Here is a 26142-nt window from a genome sequence, read left to right as displayed (position 1 = left end):
ATGTAACTCAGCGTAATGTAACTAAATGTAACTACTCCTTAATGTAACTAATAAATGTAACTCAGTGTAATGTAACTAAATGTAACTACTCCTTAATGTAACTAATAAATGTAACTAAATGTAACTCAGTGTAATGTAACTAAATGTAACTACTCCTTAATGTAACTAATAAATGTAACTAAATGTAACTCAGTGTAATGTAACTAAATGTAACTACTCCTTAATGTAACTAATAAATGTAACTAAATGTAACTCAGTGTAATGTAACTAAATGTAACTACTCCTTCATGTTAAATAACTGAATTTCTGACTGATTCTAGTTCCAAACATTACAGTTAGACAGAAAAAACATGTTTGTTTGTTTCTCTGTTCTAACATAAATCCTTTTAATCTGTCAGGTTATTAAACCCACAGAACTCCATCAATCAAGGATCAAACTATCAATCAATAAAGAAAAATAACATCAAACACAAGTTAGGATGTTAACTTTGTTCAAAGCGTTGTTCAATTTGTTCAATGAACTACTGCATTGTGGGAAATGTAGTTTTGGTCAAAGCACACTTTTGACCGATTTATTTTTGGACACTGACCTTTTATGCTCTCGTGGGCCACATTTGGCCCCCCCAGCCGTGAGTTTGACACATGAAGTCTACAGGATGACTAGAAAAGGAAGAGTAGAAAGTATCGACTTCATCTTTTAGCTCGCGTAGTTCTCTAGCAAAAATTTAACTCACTCCCATTTCTTCCAGTCTTTCACTTGAGTCTAGAACCTCGAGACACGAGTTGTTTGAGACACATGCCGTAGCCATGTCCATATTGTTGTTTGACATAGGAGCCAAACCAGAGATCAGATCCGTGCTTCAGGACAGCAGCACTAGTGGGAGGATGGATCCATCAGCTGGAGCGGAGCCAGTGGGCCTCCGACTTTTCTTTTCCTCACTTATGGTTGTTTAAATAACTAACATACAGTTCGCCCTCGCGCATCAACGCTTGTGACTTCAATCAGATTACAAAATAATGCAAACAAACGTTGTCGAGAAGGAAATGCCTTCCGAGTTCAGTCTTCCAGGGTGGTTTTGTTGCAATTTTTATTTGTAATCAGCCTTCACATTAAAACACTTGGGAAATAGAAAACAAGTACAAATTTCAAACTCTTTAAAATAACTGGATGCAAGTAACATTATAGAGGAGGTGGAATCTACCAACCCAGAAACCATGAAGACCCCATCCTAACTTTGGAAAACAGTTCAGACGAGGACCAATCAGGAGCGTGTCCCGGGGTCACCGACACCCGCACTCGTCCACCACCATGTCCTGGTAGTGCCGCAGCACCACGTTGTCGTTGTTGTCGTAGTAGAGCATGGAGACGGGGGAGAAGTGGATCGGGACGCAGCAGGGCTGGGGGGTGTTGTGGGGGTCCAGCGAGTGCACCAGGGTCTGCAGGATGGCGTGGTTGGTCCCGTTCAGACTCTCGCTGAGCGGGAACGGACAGTCGCCGTGGCAATAGTTGGCAAAGTAGCCCTGGGGGGCGATGATCCAGTCCTGCCAGCCCACGTCCCTGAAGTCGATGTAGAGGCGGCGGGTCCGGCACACGTTGCTGGGGGCAACGGGGGAGCGGACGGCGTGCCGTCTCCGTCTGGAGCCGCACTGCTGGGGGTTGAGGGACACCACCACCAGGGTGGGGCGGACCAGCGGGAGGGTGAAGGCCCCCTCCAAGGGGAAGGAGGTCCTGGGCTGGAAAGGAAGGAGATCTTCTGCTTCCACATCCAGGGGACGCAGCTCCAGAACTAAACCGTAGTTCTGTCCCGGTTTGCGCCACTTTTCTGCCAGGGGGGTGAGATCCACATCCATGTGGGTGGGGGTCGGCTCCGCCTTCAGCTGGACCGTCTGGGACAGCAGGAGTCTCCGGTTGACATCAGGGTCGGCTCCCTTCAACGTGATCCGGAACACTTCGAACAAGGAAACGCTGAGAGCCTGGGGGGCCTGCAGGAGCTGTGCTGAGCTGGGGGGTGTCCTGTGGAATGTGATCTCCAGCTGTGCCAGAGACAACAGCTCCGCGGGCTGCAGGACCGACATGTTGAAGAAAAGCTGCTTCTCCAGGCAGGTTTGACAGCTGCTGCTCCAGACGGGCAGCAACCGGCCTGCAAAACATCACGGGGGGGGGGGGTGTATCAGGACATCAGAGGGTCAGCCATTATCTGGGTTCTTTGTTCTACAGGAAGTACCCTAAAGCAGAGGTCCCCAACCTTTGATGTGCCACAGAATATTTAAGGTCAGAATACATTTTCACGGTCCGGCCTTCAAGGTGTGGAAGATGAACACAAGTAAACCTTGGTTTTCAAACGCTTTAGACATCGAACAAATTCGACCGAAAAAAATCCGGAATTTTTTTTTTTGTCTTAGAAGTTGAAAAAAATTTGGAAGTCGAACGCGAAACACACGCCTTCTTCTCGCCGTCAACGTTCACGTATGCCAACTGCTCACCACCACAAAGGTAAAAATTCTTATCTTTATTGTTCTTAAGCTTTAACTGTAATATACTTTTTATTTTAGTTTACTGTATTCACTAATTTTTCACTTAATCTGCGTTCCATTGCCTCTGGTACGAGTTACGGTACCGTAAACGTCTGTCCAAAAGACGACGGTAACCCGTACCTTAGGCTAACAGGATTACGTCCATGTTTTTCTTTCTTCCGTTCTTGTGTTTGCTTCTTTCTTTTACATTTCTTTGATATGTTTCATTGCCATACAATTTGATATATAGATGACATTATGAAATAACATATAATGTTGAAAAAAGGTAGTTTTCTAAGCGTCTTGGAACGGATTAAGACCACTTACATTATTTGATATGGGAAAAATGTATTTGGAATTTGAACAGCCTTCAGGAACACATTGTGGTGGGAAACCCAGGTTTGCCTGTACAACAAAATAAAATGATACCAGCAGCATAAAAAATGCTATTTTGCAGCTTTATTTCTCTTTCGTAGATTCTTTTATATTCTGCGAAAAGAAACTTTCCAAAGACGTTTGTTTATGTTGGTTTTGCCGTCTTAGGGGTTTCAATTTAGAGGTAATGTCCTCCGTTATCGGCTGGAGCAGAACCTCTAAGAAGGTAGTTAATGATCCAGGCGAGAATCTCCACAAACTAAAGATGGACTCAGACAGATGTGGAGGACAGAATCCACTAATTTTCCAAAACTAAATTTCATGCAGGATCAGATGCCACTCCCCAAAAGCATTGAGTAGAGCCATTTCCCATCAGCAGTTACTTAAATGCCCACTATGGCGATGCAGCTGAGACTTACCAAAGTGTGTTCACTGAATGATTTAGTGCAGACACAGGAGTATAATAATAGGCCTTTTTCTGCTTATGTAAAATGAACATGTTTTAATTTCCCTTTGATTTCCCTAAAATCTGCACAATCAGAAAATATCTTTGCATTTACATCATTGCGCAGCACAGGATGCCACCATTATATTGTTTTGCACAAATGAGCTGAACGTCAAAGTCATTCCTTAAGCTGGAAAACTTATTTGTTCATCAGTAGCAATTTATGACTCAACAAAAATTAGGATTTTCTCTAAGGTGTGATTGGGTGTAGTTTTATCTAAATGTCAGCATATGTGTAATGTATGTATGTCATATATTCTATTCTTCGATTATGATCAGGAAATGTATCATAAGAATCGGGAATTATCCCTCACTGAGTATTTATTTTAACTTATTTTTTGAATTATTATAAATAAAAATCTTAAACTAGGCCCCAACACCTAGAGCTGAATCCTCATAATTTACTTTGTTCTTTGCAATCTGCAAAATTCCATCAAAGTCTGTTAACTTTAAGAAACACATTACAGACAAACAAACAAACAAACAAACATGTTCCAACACACAAAAGCTGTGGTGAAATCATTTCCTCACCTTCAACATTCAAAGATTGGAAGAATAATCCAAGAATATTATTCTTTACTAAGAATAAAAATGTTTTATTCTTTGGAATAAAACATTTTTCTCTTTTTTTGTATTTTTAAATGATAAATGAAGTCATGGTGACTCCTCATACCTTCGTCTTGCACGTATCGGACGATGTTTCCGCGGACTCCGAACTCCTCCACCGCGCAGGGCTCCTTCTCCCCGGCCTGGATGTCCTCCGACCTCCGGAACATCCTCCACAGCCTGGACGGGACGCGGTGCCGGGCCTGGGGGCCCCGTGGGGGCCTGGGCCGCCCGGAGAGCCCCATGGAGCGGAGGAAGAGTCGCTCCTTGTGCTTCATCTCCTCCGCTGGAGAAGAGGCGCTGATGTGGAGGAAGCAGGCCGCGATCAGCAGCAGGGGAGCGGCGTGGAGCCTCATGTCTGCGGCGCTCCGGGTGGAAGAGCCTCCGGAGCGGATCCGGGGCTGTTTGAACCTGGGGGGTGGGGGCGTCCAGTCATTAAGATAATGAGATGAGTCTGGGTGGGGAGAAAGAGCTGATCTCAGGTCAGTGCTGATCTATTTATTTCTGATCCATTCATTGATCCTGTCCGGGAGTGTTACCAGTTTAACCATGTCTGGATTCACTGATGGTAAAGTTAGGAAATAAACTTTGATCCAAATAACTTCATTTGAAAATGCAAACTAATGAATTAAAACAGTATTAAAACAGTGATGTTGTCTGAGGAGGCAGAGAAATCTTTGTTTTTACCCCAGACAGACAGATAGAGACAGATAACAGAAACTTTTTTGACATTAGTAATTTAGTTTGCTTTCCTCTTTGAAATCATACAGATGAGACGTGGTCAGGATGCTTGTGCTTTGCAAACTGTCACTCATCTTCTTCATCACATTAAAATGAAGGTGCAAAAGTTCACATTAAACCTAACTGTGACTCACACCTCACCTAGACCTTTTCTGTGAACCTGATCTGAGTTGGAGACGTTGTCTTTCACCCAACTTCCACAGAAGATTCACCTCCTGCTAAACTTCTTTTGTCCTGATGCATCTTATTTCTGATTTACAGCACTTCACCAAACCCCAACAAACGTGTAGATCATACAGTAAAGCTTCAGGTCTGTGCTCGTCTTAAACACAATGTCTGAAGTCATACATGTATTTGTCTTTATGGCTGTGAAGCCGTCTCTATCCACCTGTGGAACAAGGGTTTATGGGTAAACATCAGCGCAGATCCCTGGAGGAGGAGTGGAACTGAAGCGTTTTCTCCTAGACTGAGGTTTCAATCACACCACATCAGGTCCGTTCCCACTTCTTTAATATAGTTGGCAATTAAAGATGATTTAATTTGAAACATTATTTACAGATCAGTATGTACAGTACTCAGGAGGCTGTAGTTACTCTGTGTGTGTGTGTGTGTGTGTGTGTGTGTGTGTGTGTGTGTGTGTGTGTAGCGGGAGAAAAGTTGGTGACATTCATCCTTGAAGGAACTAACAAATGCAGTCAAGACTTATCTCATTCATTTAAGTGGGCATAGCTCACACACAACCAGATGATTCACACACACACACACACACACACACACACACACACACACACACACACACACACACACACACACACACACACACACACACACACACACACACAAACCACTTTTCTGAGCCTCTCATGTCATCAGTGTTCATGTATTTGAGACAATTCTTCCAATTACATTTCAGAAAATAAATCTGCTTTTTGTTCAAAATTAATAGAAATGATAAAAGCATAGATTTTTTTTCACCAGCAGGTGCAAAAACAATGTAAACTTGTCCAAAAAAAATGTTAATTTGAAAAAGAAAATATTGAAACAATGTGTACTGGGGCAAAGGATCACTTGTTTTTGCCTACAGCAGAATTTGTCTCCTTCAATGTGAAACAAAAAAACAAAACAGTTTCATGATAGTTGTGGACAAATTTAACATCAACAGAGTGAAATCTCAAATGAACAAGTACTGATGACTTGAGAGGCACAGGCGCAGCTGGACACTCAGTCAGAGGAAGAGTTTGGAGTGGATGATGGAGGTGTGCACACATCCTGGGACAATCAGGACTATCTTCCACCCATCAGGTTCATCAGTCCGTTCATATTTATATAGAGAGAGCAATAAATCCATCCAGTGAGCTATGTACAAAATATGGCAAAGAAAACTCTTTATTTAAATGTAATCAGCGGATGTCATTGGCCCGTCACTGTGTTCAGTCTGTCATGTGACCGGTGGTGTGAACATTCATGCCTGAGTCCATCCCAGAATGCAGCAGTGTTTGACATGGACTCCTGCACCTGTGCCTCAGAGCGACCGCTCCACAGAATGCGTCCAAGGCCCGGGTTGAGTTCTAAAAGATGGGGGCGGGTGTTCTCGTCCCCCGGGGGTCATGTGGCGTTGACCTCCATGATGTGATCGTCGGTGGAGGGCAGCACCAGGACCTGCTGCGCGTGGCTGTGGTTGGACACTTGTCCGGAGCTGAAGGGCTCCAGCCGCGGCGTGGCCACGCCCCTCTGCTGCTGGTCGCCGCTGCCCACTGAGTGGACGCTGCCCCGGCTGCGGATGCTGGTCGTGTCCGCCTGGTCATCCAGAGTCTTGTCCAGCAGGGACAGACTGTCGTTCTCGATGCAGCTGTCTGAGGAGACAAACACCGGCGAGTCAACGGGACGACGTTTGATTTGATTCATGGAAAAATGTACATTTTATTCTTCCATCTGTAAAGTGTAAACGTCAGTGTTCGTGTGTTCATCCGTCCGTCCGTTAGTCCACCAAATATCTTCACAACCATCGAAGATAGAAAGATGAAACAAAAAGCACATGACTCAGGCAGCAAAGGGGATGAAAATGAAATGATGACCTTCACCTTGAGAAAACTAGGGTCAAAGTCAAATTTCAACTTTTGTCCACTCTTTGTACGCTCTCTGGCTGCCAGTGCTTTGTAGCAATGATTTGCTCAGGCGGACTTTCTCTGATGCTCCGGATATTTATTGGTGTTTCGTTCTGTTCTTGACTGATTGCAAGATCAGTCGTCATGACGCTAAATACCACGATTAGAAGCCTGATTTTCACTGACGAGCTCAGCTAGACCGTCCCCTGTTGAAAAACGTAATTGGCGCCTATAGACGTCAATGAGAGTTAATGATAATTGCTTTAAAAGCCTGGTACTGGCTACTTCCTGGTGCGCACAGATGAACAGTACAAAGAGTCACACACAATGAAACCCAAAACCAACTATTAAAAAGAGAAAACTGCGATGAGAATGGAAACCTTCCTACCGGGGTCTGGCTGGATGGTCACTGCTGCGGTGTGGGGCAGGTACTTCAGCACCTCAATCTTGGGGAAGGGCAAGTGTCCCGCAAACAGGGGCATCACCTCGATTTGCACCTTGTGGGTGGCATTGGCCGCCAAGGGCATCGACACCAACCCTGAACTCTTCCCACATACCGCCCAGTTACTGCTGCTGTCAGCCACTGTGAACACACACACACACACACACACACACACACACACACACACACACACACACACACACACACACGGTGAAGTCAAAAAGGAACCTTTTACTGTCCGTCCAACAGTTTGGTAACTCTAGATAAAGAACAGGTTGTCCTCAACATATGAACACAACTGGTTCCGAGAGGTTGTTCATTGTTCGTAAGTTGTTATTAAATTTAGATTTATAATCGCCAGTTGAGGTCATTAAAAATGCCAATACGAGTCTAAATATAAAAGTACTATTCCCTAAGATTTACCAGAAACAATGACAGGATGTAAAAACAACACATAATGAAATAAAATACAGGTAGAGGTAGTTATGGGTTAACTCGCTCTCAAGTATATGTTGGTTTTCAAAAAATACACGAAAAAAAGTTGACATCATTCCACGCAACTTGACATCTGTTCACCACAAATATTGGACTCGTAAAATCACTAGAAAACCTTTAAAAGACACAACAAAGAACAAATGGAGGGGAAGCGGATGTTGGAGATGCACAAATGCAGCGGTGCTGCTCAGCAGGGGTTGTGGCTGGAAGGAGAACTGCAGGGCAACAGTCAGATATAACAGTGTATGTTTGTTCATATCTCTGAATGTTCTTATGTCAAACGTTCGTATGATGAGGACTACCTGTACAAAGAATTAAACAGTTCCATACAGGTGTTGATCCTCTTCAGAGCCCAGACGTACCTTCATACATGAGTTTGGTGGTTTTGAGGCCGTCGCTGTCAGTCTTGCTTTCCTCTGCCGTCTCCCCTGCCGCTGGTTCGGTCAGTCGTGTAATACACACCTCCAGCCCGCAGAGGACGCCAGAGCGACAGTACTGCTCGCCAGCAGGAGGGAAGATGTTTGCTCGCACGCTATACATCGTCTAGTGGAGTCACACGGCGTTTATTGAGAGAGAGGACAATTCTTATTCAGGTGAGTTCAGAAAACAGACAGGAAGACAGGAAGTGCATGTTTTAATATCTTCTGTTTTTCCTTCTTTTGTCATTGAGCCACTGAAAGAACAAGTAGCTTGACTTACAGAGAATGAGCGTAACAGAAAGTAAAGTGGACTCACGGTAACTCTCTCAAGTTGGAACTGGTAATGGTAGGGTTTGAAGGCAGAGATGTCTCGGTTGAGTGGAGAGAAATTGGTGGAGAAAACACACTGGAGATAGGAAGACAGGTCGTCCTTCCACTTCACCTCCCACAGGCAGAACACACAGTGCTTACTGCACAAAAGCTACACACACACACACACACACTTCGTTTTTTTGTTTTTTATTTTAAAAGAGCACTTTCAAATGACAATGTCATGTTCTGATACTTTCAGCCTCAATCACATATACAATATATACAATGACATTATCATAAAAATACTCGCAGGTCTCCTGATGAAGTTTTTGTGTTGCTCTTTTAAGTTTGTTAACGCTTTATGTGAGTATTAGTGTGAAATATTTACACAAAACAATATATATATATATATATATATATATATATATATATATATATATATATATATACACACACATTTTTCTTCACATTTTCATTTTAACCCTCATTAGTGTGTACATGACCTCATCCTTTTACTTACTCTATAATACATGTTCTATAATAATTCTATATAATTCTATATGTTAATTTTAACAATAATAATATTATAGTATTACCGTCATTATTATTATTATTATAATTATTATTATATTATTCTTATTATTATATATAATAAGAATTATTAATGTTAATATTATAGTTGTATATTATTGTTAATGTTATTTATTATTAATAATAATATATAATAATTCTATAATTATGCATACAGTCACCCAGCTGTTCTATTATACAGTGGAGATGTTTATCAACCCATCCTGAATTTGTTAACTTGTGATTTTTCTGCTCACCTGTTGTGTTTTCTTGTTGAGGGACTGCAGCTCCACTGAGGCGTCCTGCTTCTCCGTCAGCTCCACCTCCGCCAGAGTGAAATTCACATCTGACACATTCTGCACAATCACTTGGATATACTTCCTAGTGGGGTCAGATGTCAGAAGGTAAATATGCGAGTAGGGTGGGACGTGAACTTTGTGAAGAGGTTTAGCAGTAAAGTTAAAATGTTCCTGTTTGTGACAACTTCACACAAAGAAGACGAGGCTGACCTGTTACCAGCAGAAAGCAGAGAGTGTTTGGTCTTGAAGGGGATGTAGAAGGTGAGGGTGAGCAGCGTGGAGTAGATGGACCAGGGACAGTCAATGGACATCTGAGTACAAACACCAGCGAGACACGTCTATTAATACACAAGTAACCATCCGCAATAAGCTGGACGGATGGTACAGAAGGTGCTAAGTTATACTACTCTATGCTATTATATCATATCCTAGTAATCCTCAATGTACGAACACAATTGGTTCCCCAATGCCGACACATTTGAATTGTTTGTAAGTCACTTTTATAAAATTTCGATCTGTAATCACCATTTGAGGTCATTTAAATGTCAAAACTTCTCTAAATACAGAAGCACTATTGGCGAAGATTTACCAGAAACAAAACAGGACATAAAAACAACACATAATGAAATAAAATACAGGTACAGGTGATTTCCAGTTCACTGGTTCTCAATTATATATATATTTTTAAACAAGTTTACATCATTTTAGTCGACTTAAAGTCTGACCTCCATTGGACTACAAAACCATTAAAATCACACATGTTACTTTACAATAAATACAAAAACAGTCATTATATTAAAATATGTACATTTAGTTCCTATATCACTAATTAAGCATCACTCCTGATTCATGCAATTGTTTTGAATTCAGAAAATGTGTTCAGTAATTCAGTAAAAAAATTTCTTATACAGTAATTTAATCTTTGAGAAGAAGAACAAAAGACTTCAAGGACCAGTTATTTAAGCGCATCCAACAACTCTCCACTCCACTCCACAGAAGCCACATCTCGTCTCTATAGTGTGTGTGTGTGTGTGTGTGTGTGTGTGTGTGTGTGTGTGTGTGTGTGAGGGCCTCACCCTCTGGTCGATGGCAGTCATGGGCGTGTTAGGGTGACTGTAGCTACGTGGTCGATGTCGGACCTCCCCATTGGTCAGTCTCTCGTTGGCTGGCCGGTCGACCCCACAAGGTATGACACATAAAACCTCCAGCTGGAACTCCAGGGTGTGGTAAGGAGGGCTGGGGGGCAGGCTGATGCTGGTCACCTTCTCAGACGACTGGATGGACAGGACGCTTTCACCGACCAGCTCTGGAGGAGAAAGAGAAGGAAGTGACGAGACGCCAAAAGCAGAGAATGATTCTGAACAGAACGAATCAAACCTTATCAATATTAATCACACAGGACAGAGAGAAGCTGTTAACACTGTATGTGTGGGGAAACAGAGTGCGCTGTGGAAATAACATACAGAGAGGAGATGCCAGCAAAAATAAATTTTAAAGAAAATTAAAATGTTATGACTATAAAAAGTGTAGTTTGGCATTGGTTTGAATATATTCAAATAGTTATGGTCAATAGTTATTACTGCCACCCTCTGTTGCCAGAGGGTGGCAGTAATAAATCAACACGATGTTCACAACTGCTACTATCAAAAGAAGAAGAATGCACTATGACCACAAGACGCTAATGGTTAAAAGCCTAGTGTGGTAACGCCTATAAATAAATAAAGGAAACTGTGGTGCAGAAACAACTCTGCTGGTCACACCTACAGCATGCAGTGTGATGTTAGACGTGTAGAACCCATGAGGCCGTGCTCACCATCAGCATCATGGCTGTTCTTCAAGAGCCAGATGTACATAATAAATGTAACTAAATGTAACTTCTTCTTTTTCTTCTTTTCCTTTTGACTTTCCCCTTCAGGGGTCTCCACAGCCAATCAGTGTCCTCCATCTAACCCTGTCTTCTGCATCCTCTTCTCTCACACCAACTACCTTCATGTCCTCTTTCACTACATCCATAAACCTCCTCTTTGGTCTTCCTCTAGGCCTCCTGCCTGGTAGTTCAGAACTCAGCATCCTTCTACCAATATATTCACTATCTCTCCTCTGGACATGTCCAAACCATCTCAGTCTGGCCTCTCTGACTTTATCTCCAGAACCTCTAACATGTGCTGTCCCTCTGATGTACTCATTCCTGATCCTATCCATCCTGGTCACTCCCAGAGAGAACCTCAGCATCTTCATCTCTGCTACCTCCAGCTCTGTCTCTTGTCTTTTCTTCAGGGACACTGTCTCTAGACCAAACAACATCGCTGGTCTCACCACAGTTTTGTACACCTTTCCTTTCATTTTAGCTGAAACTCTTCTATCACACATCACACCTGACACTTTCCTCCACCTGTTCCATCCTGCCTGGACACGCTTCTTCACCTCTTTTCCACACTCTCCATTGCTCTGGACTGTTGACCCTAAGTACTTAAAATCCTCCACCTTCTTGATCTCTTCTCCCTGTAACTCTACTGCCACCTCTCCTAGACACTTCCAAACCTCTACAGGTATATCATCAGGACCGACTGCCTTTCCACTCTTCATCCTCTTCAATGCCCTCCTCACTTCATCCTGACTAATCTTTGCTACTTCCTGGTCCACAACAGTCACCTCTTCTAGTCTTTGTTCTCTCTCATTTTCCTTATTCATCAACTCCTCAAAGTACTCTTTCCATCTTCCCATCATACTACTGGCACCTGTCAATAGACTTCCATCCCTATCCTTAATCACCCTAACCTGCTGCACGTCCTTCCCATCTCTATCTCTCTGTCTTGCCAACCTGTATAGATCAGTCTCTCCCTCCTTACTGTCCAACCTAGCATACAAGTCATCATAAGCTTCTTGTTTGGCCTTTGCTACCTCTACCTTCACCTTACGCTGCATCTCCCTGTACTCCTGTCTACTCTCCTCAGTCCTCTCAGTGTCCCACTTCCTCTTAGCTAACCTCTTTCTCTGTATACACTCCTGTACCTCCTCATTCCACCACCAAGTCTCCTGATCTACTTTCCTTCCAGATGACACACCAAGTACTCTCCTACCTGTCTCCCTGATCACATTAGCTGTAGTTGTCCAGTCATCTGGAAGCACCTCCTGACCTCCCAGAGCCTGTCTTAACTCCTTCCTAAAAGTCATGCAACACTCTTCCTTTTTTAGCTTCCACCATTTCGTCCTCTGCTCTGCCTTTGCCCTCTTCATCTTCCTCACCACTAGAGTCATCCTACACACCACCATCCTATGCTGTTTGGCTACACTCTCACCTACCACTACTTTACAGTCACTGATCTCCTTCAGATTACACCGTCTACACCAGATGTAGTCTACCTGTGTGCTCCTACCGCCACTCTTATAGGTCACTCTATGTTCCTGCCTCTTCTGGAAGAAAGTATTCACTACAGCCATTTCCTTCCTTTTTGCAAAGTCAACTGCCATCTGTCCTTCTGTGTTCCTCTCCTGGATACCAAACCTGCCCATCACCTCCTCATCACCTCTGTTTCCTGCACCAACATGTCCATTGAAGTCTGCACCAATGACAACTCTCTCACTTCTAGGCATGCTCTGCATCACTTCATCAAAGTCCAACCAGAATTTCTCCTTCTCCTCCAGCTCACATCCTACCTGTGGAGCATACCCGCTAACAACATTGAACATCACACCTTCTGTTTCTAGCTTCAGACTCATCACTCTATCCGACACTCTTTTTACCTCCAGGACATTTCTAACAAACTCCTCCTTCAAGATAACTCCTACTCCATTTCTCTTCCCATCTACACCATGATAGAACAACTTGAACCCTGCTCCTAAACTTCCTTCTCTGCATCATGTCAATCAACTCTCTACCTTTTCCTGTCATAGTTCCAACATTCAACGTCCCTACTCTCAGTCCTATACTCTTGGTGTTCCTCTTCTCTCTCTTCCTACAAACACACTTTCCTCCTCTCCTTCTTCGACCAACAGTAGTCCAATTTCCACCGGCACCCTGTAGGTCAACAGCACCGAAGGCGGTCGTTCTTAACCCGGGCCTCGACTGATCCGGTATGGCAGTCATAGATTTGATTCGCATGTTTGATTTGGCAAAAGTTTTACGCCGGATGCCCTTCCTGACACAACCCTCTGTATTTATCTGGGCTTGGGACCGGCACAATAAGACACTGGCTTGTGTCCTCTTGTGGCTACATTAACTAAATGTAACTACTAATGTTAAATAACTCTGAAATTAGTGCGTATTAAAGTCACAAACATTACAGTTACACAGAAAAAAATATGTTTGCTTCTCTATGATAACAAATCCTTTTAATTTGTCAGGTTATTAAACCCACAGAAGTCCATCAATCAAGGATCAAACTACCAATGAATAAAGAAAAATAACATCAAACACAAGTTAGGACATTAACTTTGTTTAAAATGCTTTTGTCAAAGCTAAAATGGGCTGAATTACTGCATTGTGGGGAATGTAGTTTTTGGTCAAAGCACACTTTTGACCTTTTATGATCTTGCGGGCCACATTTGTTCCCTGGGCCTTGAGTTTGACAAGTGTGACTTAGAGGGTTTGGGGCTTTTTCACAAGACTGGAACGGATTAAAATGATTTTAGTTATTTCAAACGGGGAAAAGTTGTTTGACCTCAGTCACAGAACCGTTTAAACTCACACCTGGAGGTGCGAGTGAACATTCGTTTGGATGAGTACTGACCAGCAGCAGGGTTGCTGACGCGTGCAGTGCAGCTGCTGGAGGGCAGGATGGGCATGGAGTCGGTGTTGCTGAGCTGCAGGGCGTCGCCTTTCTTCACAGTGTAATGACCAGTCAGCAGGGTGAACTTCACCATCTGGGGCAGGCCCGCCAGCAGGGGCTCTAAAAACACAAACACAATCAAATATAAGCACAAATTTCATTTGGATTTGGATAAATGTCATTTGAACGACAACATTTGATTTATCAGAGGTGTTTCCTGCTGCATTCGTTAATAGTTATGAAGGATTATCAGAGCCAGACCTGAGAGCGGCTCCACAGTCAGCTGGGGCTCCTGAGAATACACTTCATACTGGACAGACGGGTAGAGATGAGGCAGCACAAACTGGACCCGACCCACCGTGGCAAACAGCTGGCGTAATGTGTAAGTGCCTGGTTGTCCACTCTGCACAAACAAAGGTTTTGGGGGGTGTGGAGTGATTTAACATTAAAATGAAATCCCGGGTATTTAGAGTAAATTCTATTTCTAAATCTTGTGATATTAATTTCTACCGATGATATTTTAGTGTTCCCGTCTCTTACTGGTGCTGTGAAGACGATGCTGTTATTCCCAGGCTCTAATATTACATCTTCCACTTTCAGCATCTGTGCTCCTTCCTTCATTGTGACAGCAGGAGGGCTGAGGCAGTTGGGCGTGTCCGGTGGTGAGTTGCTGTCATGGCGACGCATGACCAGGTGAGTGTTTTTACACACTACTCCTGTCAGGCTGAGCGAATTGTCCGTAGGACTCCTGTCCTGAATCTCATCCAACTCTAAGGGGGGACCGCCAGCGGAGGACGGGGGACCCGCCGATGAGCTCCCCTTGTGAAACTCAACAGTCCCTGGGTTTGTCTGTCTCTGAGCGCCCTTAAGCTTTCCGTTCGTCCCTCCGCGCTCCACGTCGAAGTGGATGCTAGCAGCTAGTTGCTGAACGCGCACCGACACGGGCATCAAACATCGCAACGTCAGCTCCACCTGCAGGACCGCTCCGGAGTGGACGGACGCCGTGGACGGACGGAACCGCAGCCGCATCAGCTGAGTGAAGACGTCCATGCTGAGAGTCACTTTATAAGCTGGGGAGGAAATAATAACAGAATAATAGCTGTCATGACTGAGACATGGGTGTGTAAGAGAGTTAAAAAAGGCAACTTCACACAACCATGTTGGAGGAACTGATGTCATTCACATAGTACAGTAATCCATTTTTACAATAATTACGCCAACTGGTAATCTAAGAGGAAGATTACCTGATAATCCAGAGAATTGTGAACTGCAGACTTGTGATACAGAACAGGGGGCGTGGGATAATCTGTTCCCTCTACTTTCAAGTTTTCAACAAAGTGACTTACAGTGATCTCCAGACTTGTCTGCAAAGGTTAGAATCTCCTGACAGAAGTGCGTCCTCTCCTCCATGGTCAGGTTCAAGTCGCCGGCCAACAAGGCACTGGTCTGCAGGTAACTGTGGAGTCTGGTGAAGGAATGCAAACACTACGGTGCACTGGTGGAACTTTCACCAGCCAGCAGATCTGATGAGGGTCATGTAAATCTTTAGGATGCTGTTTAAACTTCTATATCACGACTGGAAAGAAAAGTCTGCACAAACTAAACAACCCTTTGACATTTCAGCTTTGTTCGCATGAGTACAGTACTACACAGAGCCCATGTTGAGGTCCTGTACTACCCCGGACTTGTATTTGAAGGATACTCATCAGTCCTGTTCAGCAGTTTTTGACACTCAGCGATCTGCTTCCTGGTGTGAGTGACAGGGAGGCTCCACCCCTCTGATACGTACGACTTCAAGGCTTCTTGTAATAAAGTTTCTGCACGCTCAGGATCCCCCTTCCTCCTGGTGAAGACACACAAACGTTCTTAAATACATCACCTTCTTTTTCCTAACTATAGATTATAAAGTGTACTCGTCTAGGAGGCAACAGAATTACATCCATCGACATCCAAGATCATCCCCTAAGAGATCCCCAGTCAATGTCGACTACACCATAAGCCACATGTGTCAAAAGCAAGGCCCGGGGGCCAAATGTGGCCCACCACATCATTTTATGTGGCCCACAAAGGCATGAAAGGTCAGAGTGTCTAAAAATAAATAGATCAAAAGTGCGATTAGACCAAAATCTACATTTCCCACAATGCAGTAGTTAATCCCATTTTAACTCTGACAAAAACACTTTGAACAAAGTTAAGGTCATAACTTGTGTCTGATGTTATTTTTCTTTATTCATTGATAGTTTGATCCTTTATAACAGATTTATAACAGAGCAACACGCAAACAATTTTTGTGTGATTGTAATGTTTTTAATTTGAATAAGTAATAAATTCAGAGTTATTTAAAATTAAGGAGTAGTTACATTTAATTTACTTTACACTGAGTTATATTTAGTTACATTTCTAAGTTACATCTGGCCCTCTGAGGACAGCCGTTATGCTGAAAATGAGTTTGACACCCCTGCCATAAGACCTGACATGTTTGGTTTAACAACACTTCAACCTCCATTGTGTCAACAGAAAACACAAATTCACCTAAATGACATCAGAGAGCTCTAAAAAATAATCTAATTTTTGCATCCAGCCACACACTCTTTCCAGATTAGGAACTAGCATGTTTCCTTACATGTAGAACTCAGCCAAGCTTTTCCCCACCAGCCTGGCAGACCTCAGCCGGCCGATGGTCCTGTACATCTCCAAAGCAGCGTGAGACAATTCCTTACGCGACGAGTTGGTGGTGGATGGAGAGAGAGAGGGAAAGGAAGGCGTTTGAGAGGTTTTCACTCAGGCTTCCAGAAGATTACATTTTAAAACACCAAGGCAGTAAATCAAGTCTTTAAGATAGTGTGTGTTGTGTGCCGACAACTGAAAAATGTGACAAGAAACCGACTTACAAGGTAGTGCTTTTCAAAAGCTTCCACTGACGACAGGGCTTCCTTCAGCTTTTTGTAGGGGCTCTGCAAACTGTTGACTGTGGAGGAAGACGGTGGTAGTTTGTAAAGACACACAGGTGTTTAACTGAAGAGTCAGGCCTCTTCATCACCACAGTTAGCATGAATGGCTGAACAAGTTCACAGGTCTTTCAGGGAAAGTTCTATTTCAGCCTTTATACTCATCATCCTAAAAGGCCTAGAGGAAGACCAAAGAGGAGGTTTATGGATGTAGTGAAAGAGGACATGAAGGTAGTTGGTGTGAGAGAAGAGGATGCAGAAGACAGGGTTAGATGGAGGACACTGATTCGCTGTGGCGACCCCTGAAGGGAAAAGCCGAAAGGAGAAGAAGATTCATTTAGAAACTCAAAGGTGTAACATCAGGTCCACCATAAATAGTTGCACTTAAATATACCATATATTCTGGAGTATAAGCCGATACTTTTTTCACACGTTTGCGGCTAATCTACTGTATCTATTTTTACTTCAGGGGGCGCTCTAGCAAGATGTGCAAGAGCGAGACAGACAGGTGGAAAAGATAAAGCACCAAAGAAGACTCTGGGGTTAGGGTGTCTCTTTCTTCTTCTTTGCATTTTGATGGGAAAAATGTGACGAAAGCCATCTGATGCAGCTTTTAAGTTCAAGGCAATCAATCTGGATGTTGAAGCAGAAAACAGACGTGCAACATGTAAACTTGGTGTTAATAAATCAATGGAGACACATTAGAGACAAGAGTGTTGTTTAACTGTCATGTTACAAGAACTGTTCAGAAAAAAGTGGTAATTAAAAATGTTAAAAATGCTCTGTGTGCCATCTTTCTGTGTGGAAAACATTTTAAAAATTTGGTTGGTAAGGCTTATATTCAGGTGCGCTCAATAGTCCGGAAATAATGGTACTACAGTTGAAGCTGAGGGTCCACATGCACACTTTTAACCTTGGTAAAACATTAAGTAAAGCTAAAGGCAGCAGATGACCACACAAATACAGTTTAAACCACAGCAGCAGTCACACGTTGGTTCTGAATCCTCACCAGTCTCGGGCCTCTCATCCCCGAGTCCGGCCAGCAGATCCACCGTCCTGTTCAGATCCTCAGACGTGGGCCCTTTCTCTGACACCAGGCCACAGAGTTCCCCCAGAGACTTTAGCTGGAGGAACCATACAAGAAAAGGTTTTATCCACACTGAGTAGAAGCACGTCTGATTCGTCTAACCTCTTTAATGTCATTCAGTAATCCTACCATGCACCAGTATGAATTAGTTGGGTGAAAATAATTAGAACATGTTTACAAAATTAAAGGCTTAATGGAGACCGATGATGAGGCCAACTGTATTTCTACTAACAGGTCGAGATTCTAAACCAACAGAACCAGACTTGTGTCAAATTCTCAACAATATATACATGAATGAATCCTGATCTGCAGGCAATTAAATCACCGTTTTCTTACCTTGTCAGTCGCGTAAGCCCACAGCCCGACGGTGTGGCAGCAGTTAGCAGCTAGCTGGGCCTGATCGCAACAGCCTTCGATCCTGTGAAGAACCTCCAAGCAGCTGAGAAACACCCAGCAGTCCAGAGCCCCCTCCAGCAGAGACACCTGAACATAACATACACTTATTATTGATCCTTTATTTAAGTATTTTTAAATTATAAGTGGCACAAATATTCTTTTACCTCTAGGAGCCGGAGCTCCTGGACACAGTTGTGGAGCAGCTCCAGGGCTCTCTGGGTGACCTCCCAGGGCCTCTGGAGGAAGATGAGTAAGGTGCACTGACGAGAGAACAGGTAGCTCCTTAGATTTAACAGGCTGGCCTCCCCTCGCTGTATCCTGTCCCTCTTCTCCATATCGATGGGTCGTCGAAGCAGCAAGCCGCTCCAGCTACGCACGGGGGCGCAGAATGAACCCAGCCAGTTTGCTGTATCTGGAACAGGAAGCGGCTGGTGAGACTAAAACCAGTCTTGTCACTGGGAAGACCTTAATACGGACGCTGGCTACTCACCTCCTGCTCCAAAGTTCAGTACATACTGGGTAAACAGAGCGTCGAGCTCATCGTACTGGACCAGAGCATCTTCAAACTGCTGCAGCATCTCAAAAACAAAAGCCAACTCCTCCTGCAGAATGTAAAGACACACAACTGTACATTACAACTCACAGCTGCAAACACTCTAGAGCAGCGGCCCCCAACCCCCCCACAGCAGACTGATACTGGGCCGCACAATGAGAATACACAACTTACATTAGTTGTGTTTTCATTATAATCTGATTCTGAATATTTTTTTCTGGAATATTCTCTCCTTCACATCTGTGTGTGACTCAGTTTTAACGCTTTTCAAGATGCTGGCCTCGGTCACATGACTACCTTCTCAAAGGGGCCGGTAACACAGAATACACTGCTGCTAAACTGACTCTCCAAAGCTAGCAAAGTCAACAACCAAAAAGTTGGTGCAATGTTACAAGGACACTGCTAGTAAAGTTGTGTACACAGTAGATTCACATTTATTATTACAGTATTTCCCACACTATAGGGCGCTTAAGGCGCACCTTCAATGAATGGCACATTTTAAAACTGTTTTCACCAGAATAGGGTGCACCACATGAGAGCCCCCTCCATGACAGCTGCTCTACAGCGACTGCATTCATGACTCTGCAGCCTTTTCTGAAATTTCAAGAGCCAAGTCACTGCTGGCCAAAGGTGTCTGGTGTGCTACGATTGATTTGCAAACGTGGTCGACACCTGAAACAGCAGGTAACTGTGTGTGGGGGAGGGCAGCTTAAACTTGTGTATTATGTCTGGGCTGCTGACCAGATAGGCGACAGCGTGGGGGTTGAGGTAACACCAGAGAGCTGAGAACTCATCTGAGAACTCATCTTCAATTAAGGGCCTATTTTAAAATGTTTTTCATACATACGGCGCACTTTCAGTTTTTTGAGAAAACTTTAGTGGCGCCTTCTAGTGCGGAAAACACTGTATATTTTGCAGACCGTTAAACAGGTCTGTTGCACAAATAAAGTTTGGGGACTACTGATGTGGAGGACAGAAACACACCAATGAAACTGTGCAGGTAAAGTGACGCATCATACAGATACGTGTGCAGCCTCTGTATGTTCAGTTTCAGTTGTGACACAAGTCTAAGCTCATATCCTAGCGCTTTACTGAGGTACCTGGACCATGAAGTATTCACAGAAGCTCCAGCCAGGTTGAGTGCGTTTCTCTCTGAGCGTACGCATGTCGTCCTCAAAGCGGCCCAGGTTCTTGGTGAAGGACATGAGGAGGAGAGTTCGCAGCTTGAGCAACAACGAGTTCCAGGATTCCTGAGACCGAGACGAGTCCTTCAGCGGATCGGATAGAACCACACACCTGTGTCACAGAGGAGAGAGTTTTATGTGCTCAAAGATGGTCAAATCAACAGTTTCTCAATTTACCATGAAATTAACCACAAAATTATAATAGAAAAAAAAGAAAATTAAGACAAAATAGTCAATTTAACTTTAGGAATTAACATAAAAACGAAAGAAATGAATGAAAGTAGAAATCCACATATGTGAGAATGAAATCAGGGAATATCATCATTTTGAGTTTGACTCTTTCCTTTGATGTTTAGTAGATTTCCAAATCAATAAAGTTTTATGCCAAAGGCGAGAACGCTTATTCTCCCACACAAAACATGCCTTCAAAACGGCAAAAAACATCTTTGTCAGCAGTCCTGGTCTGACTGTGTTCCTGACCTACATCATTATGTAACACCACCTCCAGTCGAGGGGCCGCACCACATGTCTGTGGACTGAACGTCTTTCCCACCCCCCACTTTGCTGTTGCACTTCACTAAAGAGAGTGGTTTAACGTAACGTTTATAGGCATGAATCCGTCAAATATTTTTAACCACAGAAGAGCTGGCACAAAGCTAGATCATGAAAGACAATTATTTGTGTGTGTGTGTGTGTGTGTGTGTGTGTGTGTGTGTGTGTGTGTGTGTGTGTGTGTGTGTGTGTGTGTGTGTGTGTGTGTGTGTGTGTAATGAGCTCTAAATGCAACTGCATGCCTTTGTTGTTATACAGTTTGCTAAAAACAGTTTTTAAAAAAATCGGGTTTTTGCAAAAACATTTTTTAATTGTAAAGTAAATTTTAAAAATTTACTTTACTGATTCCCGTCAGGAAATTATTTATTTTTTATTGTTTTAATATTATATTATTAGTTTATACTAATAATAACAATAATAATAATAATATTTTCTATACCACAATATGTCCACTATAGACAACGATAAAATCCCCTTCAGGGATTACTAAAGTATATTAAATTAAAACTAAAAATTAAAAAAATTAAAAGGTTACCACAGACACCATTCCTGTATCAGAAAGCAGGAACACTTTGTCACTCTGTAAACAGTTCTCTTTGCCTTTACAAATTCCAGGCAGACCAAGCAGCGACAGGACACCTGGACTCACCTGTCATTCTGCTTGTTGCAAAAATCGCTGCGGATTTTGTCCACAATGGACGACCGAGGCAGGATGTTGGTCTTGTTCTTCTTCTTAGTATCGTTGGTCTCTACGACAATGAAGACCCAGTCTGCAGATCCGTGAGCTCGCAAGTTGTTCTGCCATCGCATCATGTCTTCCTTCACAGAGCTCTTATAAGCCTCTGTATCCTGCAAAAACGTTCAAATATATAATCAGGATCACTGAATTGATGAACATGAGATGAAACATATAAAAGGGCATTGCATGGGACAGTCTCGCTGATGATCAGATGACCAAAATATCTTTTAGATCACACATTATGGGTTTAAAAATGCTGTGCTTATTACTTATGTGAATCTATATTTATGGTCACACAATGGTTTTAAACATCGATTAAATTACTGATAGACTGACTGAGGATGGTGCGTATGTGTGACTTACACAGCAGTCCGTCCAGTAGATGTGGAGGAAGGGGAAGGTGAGAAGAGCCTTGTTTCCCTCCTTAGGGAGCAGCTCCTCTTTAAACTGGACAAAATTGGCTTCAAGATGGATCATTTTTGGTGCTCGGCCGTATGTCCTGAACACGAAGGAAAATAGTGCTTTATAGCATGTTTATAAAGAATTATTATATAATTACAATAACTACGGTAATATTATTTTCCATACCATTACATCTATGGAGTTTTCTTCCAGACATAAACTCCAAACCAATCACCAATGACCATCAAAATCTAAATTAACATGAACACTCCCTCTTGAACCTCTAAGAAGATCCACCTTTGATAGAAAACAGTGTTTGTATATTGTTCTCCTTAAAAGAAAAATTTGAGACCAGCTATTACTGGTAACAGGCTTCAGCAGTATTTCAGATTTCACATGTTCTTTGAATACAATCTTCGTCTTTTCCTTTCAGCTTTCCCCTTCAGGGGTCTCCACAGCCAATCAGTGTCCTCCATCTAACCCTGTCTTCTGCATCCTCTTCTCTCACACCAACTACCTTCATGTCCTCTTTCACTACATCCATAAACCTCCTCTTTGGTCTTCCTCTAGGCCTCCTGCCTGGCAGTTCAGAACTCATCATCCTTCTACCAATATATTCACTATCTCTCCTCTGGACATGTCCAAACCATCTCAGTCTGGCCTCTCTGACTTTATCTCCAGAACCTCTAACATGTGCTGTCCCTCTGATGTACTCATTCCTGATCCTATCCTTCCTGGTCACTCCCAGAGAGAACCTCAGCATCTTCATCTCTGCTACCTCCAGCTCTGTCTCCTGTCTTTTCCTCAGTGACACTGTCTCTAGACCAAACAACATCGCTGGTCTCACCACAGTTTTGTACACCTTTCCTTTCATTTTAGCTGAAACTCTTCTATCACACATCACACCTGACACTTTCCTCCACCCGTTCCATCCTGCCTGGACACGCTTCTTCACCTCTTTTCCACACTCTCCATTGCTCTGGACCGTTGACCCCAAGTACTTCAAATCCTCCACCTTCTTGATCTCTTCTCCCTGTAACCTCACTCTTTCATTTGGGTCCCTCTCATTCACACACATCTACTCTGTCTTACTGCGGCTAACCTTCATTCCTCACCTTTCCAGGACAAACCTCCACCAGGATAGTCAACGTTCATTATTCTAAACACGACATCATTCGAGCTGTGAGCTGTGTTCAATAAACTCTGATCTCACACTTTAAGATCCAGCATTATGATGATGGAAAACAACATGTAGGTGCATGTTTTGGATCGTGGATGATACCCCTAAACTCATTCAAACTATTCATCTCTGGTATAACTAAAATATGAAAGATAATAATGAAAAGCGTTACAATGATATGAATAATGTTCCTAAACCCAAGCACACACCAGGATAACACTCACCTCCTCCACTCCATTGGCTCTCTGGGAAGTTGTTGGGCCAATGAGGTGTAGAGAGATGCGAACAAGCTCTGGTCTCCAGCACCTGTAAAGAAAAGCCCCGACGAAGAGCACTTAGATAACTGGTCTGACATTAAGACCTCAGGTTGTTCACATGGAACTCTTGACATAACATGTTGACACAAACATGAGGGAAAGAAACATCAGTTATGAGATAAACTTTTATTCATCCCACAGCGGGGAAATTCCAATAACTAAAAAAAAAAGTACTATACAGAACACACAAGAAAGAAGTCATGGGATTGTGTGTCATTATTGACGAAAACCTGTGTGAGTGGAAGAAGCATGAACGTCATGCAACTCTCAGCCTCTTTATTTGCTCTCCTCTGTTTAACAACCCTGTGGAAACACATGATGTTGCCTTGAATAAACTTGTTTCGAGCTTTGTTGGAGGTCAGGGTTTGCAGCATAAATTTTTATTACACTCAAACACAAAAATACTTTCCCTCTCAACGCTTGTGCTCTTCATGCTTTGGCCATTGACGTCATTCGTCTCACACAGAGACTATGCTGTAGGGCAACACAACAGACCATTACAGCTTCTGCATAACAGTGGAGTATAGCCATATTGCAGTGCAACTAATGTCTACAAATGTGACCAAAATTATCAACTTTTTATTTTTGCTGCGTGATACAGAATGAAAACTTGTCAGAGCCTCGGTTTCATTGACCGACGTGCTGCACTGTAAAGTCAGTTCAACTTTTAACCCGTTTATCTTCCACTATGTAGATTACATGAGCTTGATAGCCACTCACCCAAATACCTGTCTATAGGCTGGACGCCAAAACTGAAGGGAAGGCAGAGAGGTGAGCTGTTTGAAAAGGAAGACTTTTAAAATACAACGATGATTAAATTCGGTAGAGAAACGATCTGCAATTTTTCATATTCTCTATGCTGCAGGAAAAATAACTGCAATATTTTGCATATGGTAACAGTCAGTATACGACAAGAAAACTGTTAAAAAAAAAGAAAAAAAGAGAGTAAACATCAGGAAAATCACTTCAACATCAGTACATCCTGCACACAAAGGCAAATATTGCTAAAACTTCATCACCAGTACACAAGGCAGAGAAGATCTTTCAATGAAAACTTTTTAGTCTGAGTAATGACTATTAATTCTGCATCTGATCTCTCAATGTAATCATAACAAATATTGATGAATGATCTATGACCAGGTATGTTGTCTAAAATCAGTCAATCCTCCTCACAAAAATCTGCCCCTAACTTTAGGTAACAAACTAATTCCACTGCTTATGGTAAAATGTAATGTCCAATTCACTCAACATTGACTTTCTTGGAACTTTTTCTATATCGGCCAAATTTTAAGTAATATATGTGGATACTTTCACATTAAAAATCTGCACACATAGTGTTAATTTTCCAAAGCACTACATCTACTCCATTATTAACAGAATAAAGTAACATGTAGCTAAAACAGCTCGCTTTCATTTCATTTTTAGGTCAGAAAAGGCAGAACTTACAGGTGACTTAAATTCTACATCAATGCAATTGAAGACACTCGGATGTGCCCTAATCTACTCAAAACTAATATACACACAGTCATTATGTCTTTAAGATCAACACCAGGGTACGAAACAATGATTTTAGGGTCTAAAACCAGAGTTACGACACAATAACAACGCAGGAAAATAAAAGAATACTAATTTTATCCTTCCCCAAACTGCAGCAGCCAGCAGTGACGTTATGTTAGCAGCTCGGCCTGTTAATCACTGGAGCTACAAGCTACCAAACACACACACACACACACCGTTCTCTCTGAGAACATCAATCACTGACAGCACTGTTCGTGTGTGAACGTGAACATATCACGGCCTTGACAAGCAGACATTTAGCCATCGACCCTCACACACACTTGTCCTTCTATACTAGTGAAGGGGACCTGCTAGCTTAGCTACAAGCTGCTAATGGATCTAGCTAACTTGCAAGCTGTCAAGTGCAGAAAATAACATTCACGTCTCGGTTTAATAAATACTCACATGTCACAATTGGCTTGTTTTCCATAGTGTATATGATCGGCTTTTCCTCTAGACACTCCATATGTGTTAGGGGTAGTGCTCCATGAAAATAACATACAAACACAGCTTTATTAGAAGTAAATGCTTATGTGTGCAGTTGTGTTGAATCGAAGGGGCCTGTGTCCCTCCTGCACTTCCGGGAAGTGCGTAACCTCTGCGTCATTAAAGGGCCAGCGTCCACTTCCGTCTGAAACGTTGTGATGTGTGTGAAATATTGAAGTATAAATAATATTATTATAAATTGGGTCATATCACCTTCCATGAATAATATAATAATGTGTTAAATTAAAATTTAATAATATAAATTACATTTTTTTAAAAAGAAATTGTGTTAAGACATTCAGAAATTGGAACTGGACAACAGAACAACAAAAATTATTCAGTCGAATAATAGTTGGTTGGATCACTGGATCCTTGGTTGAAAACCAAGTTTATTTTTTTAAAAACATGTATCCAAAGCAAGGGATTTGAGTGCATTTTTGTGCATTTTTCCATATATTTGACAGTGAATCTAGTTTCGTCAAGCTAACAAGCAATTTGCTCATCACAGAAAGATCTTACAAAACTAAAAATTTTAATTCACTAACTTGTAGTGTGAAAATTAGTGATAGTTTGATTTCTTATTTTGCAC

The 26142-nt window shown here is 42.6% G+C and overlaps 2 protein-coding genes across 2 annotated transcripts; both read right to left on the bottom strand.

Moving 5' to 3' along the window:
* Positions 1-1175: 1175 nt before the first annotated feature.
* gdf3 (growth differentiation factor 3) lies at positions 1176-4630 on the bottom strand. The gene is made up of 2 exons (XM_068329821.1): positions 4068-4630; positions 1176-2141 (listed from the first exon to the last, which is right to left on the bottom strand). The coding sequence occupies exons 1-2, from the start codon at positions 4354-4356 to the stop codon at positions 1282-1284; spliced, it is 1149 nt and encodes a 382-aa protein (XP_068185922.1). The 5' UTR covers positions 4357-4630; the 3' UTR covers positions 1176-1281.
* A 617-nt stretch (positions 4631-5247) lies between these two features.
* trappc10 (trafficking protein particle complex subunit 10) lies at positions 5248-25644 on the bottom strand. The gene is made up of 23 exons (XM_068329943.1): positions 25473-25644; positions 23418-23499; positions 21975-22110; positions 21522-21721; positions 20237-20432; positions 19074-19185; positions 18748-18995; positions 18524-18670; positions 18110-18224; positions 17044-17120; positions 16776-16867; positions 15855-15995; positions 15499-15608; positions 14693-15222; positions 14414-14555; positions 14114-14272; positions 10460-10689; positions 9594-9694; positions 9342-9465; positions 8519-8683; positions 8146-8326; positions 7235-7429; positions 5248-6594 (listed from the first exon to the last, which is right to left on the bottom strand). The coding sequence occupies exons 1-23, from the start codon at positions 25531-25533 to the stop codon at positions 6347-6349; spliced, it is 3792 nt and encodes a 1263-aa protein (XP_068186044.1). The 5' UTR covers positions 25534-25644; the 3' UTR covers positions 5248-6346.
* Positions 25645-26142: the final 498 nt, after the last annotated feature.

This window comes from Antennarius striatus, chromosome 12, assembly GCF_040054535.1.
Source record: "Antennarius striatus isolate MH-2024 chromosome 12, ASM4005453v1, whole genome shotgun sequence".
NCBI classification, from domain to species: domain Eukaryota; kingdom Metazoa; phylum Chordata; class Actinopteri; order Lophiiformes; family Antennariidae; genus Antennarius; species Antennarius striatus.
This window is presented reverse-complemented; position numbering and strand designations above follow the sequence as displayed.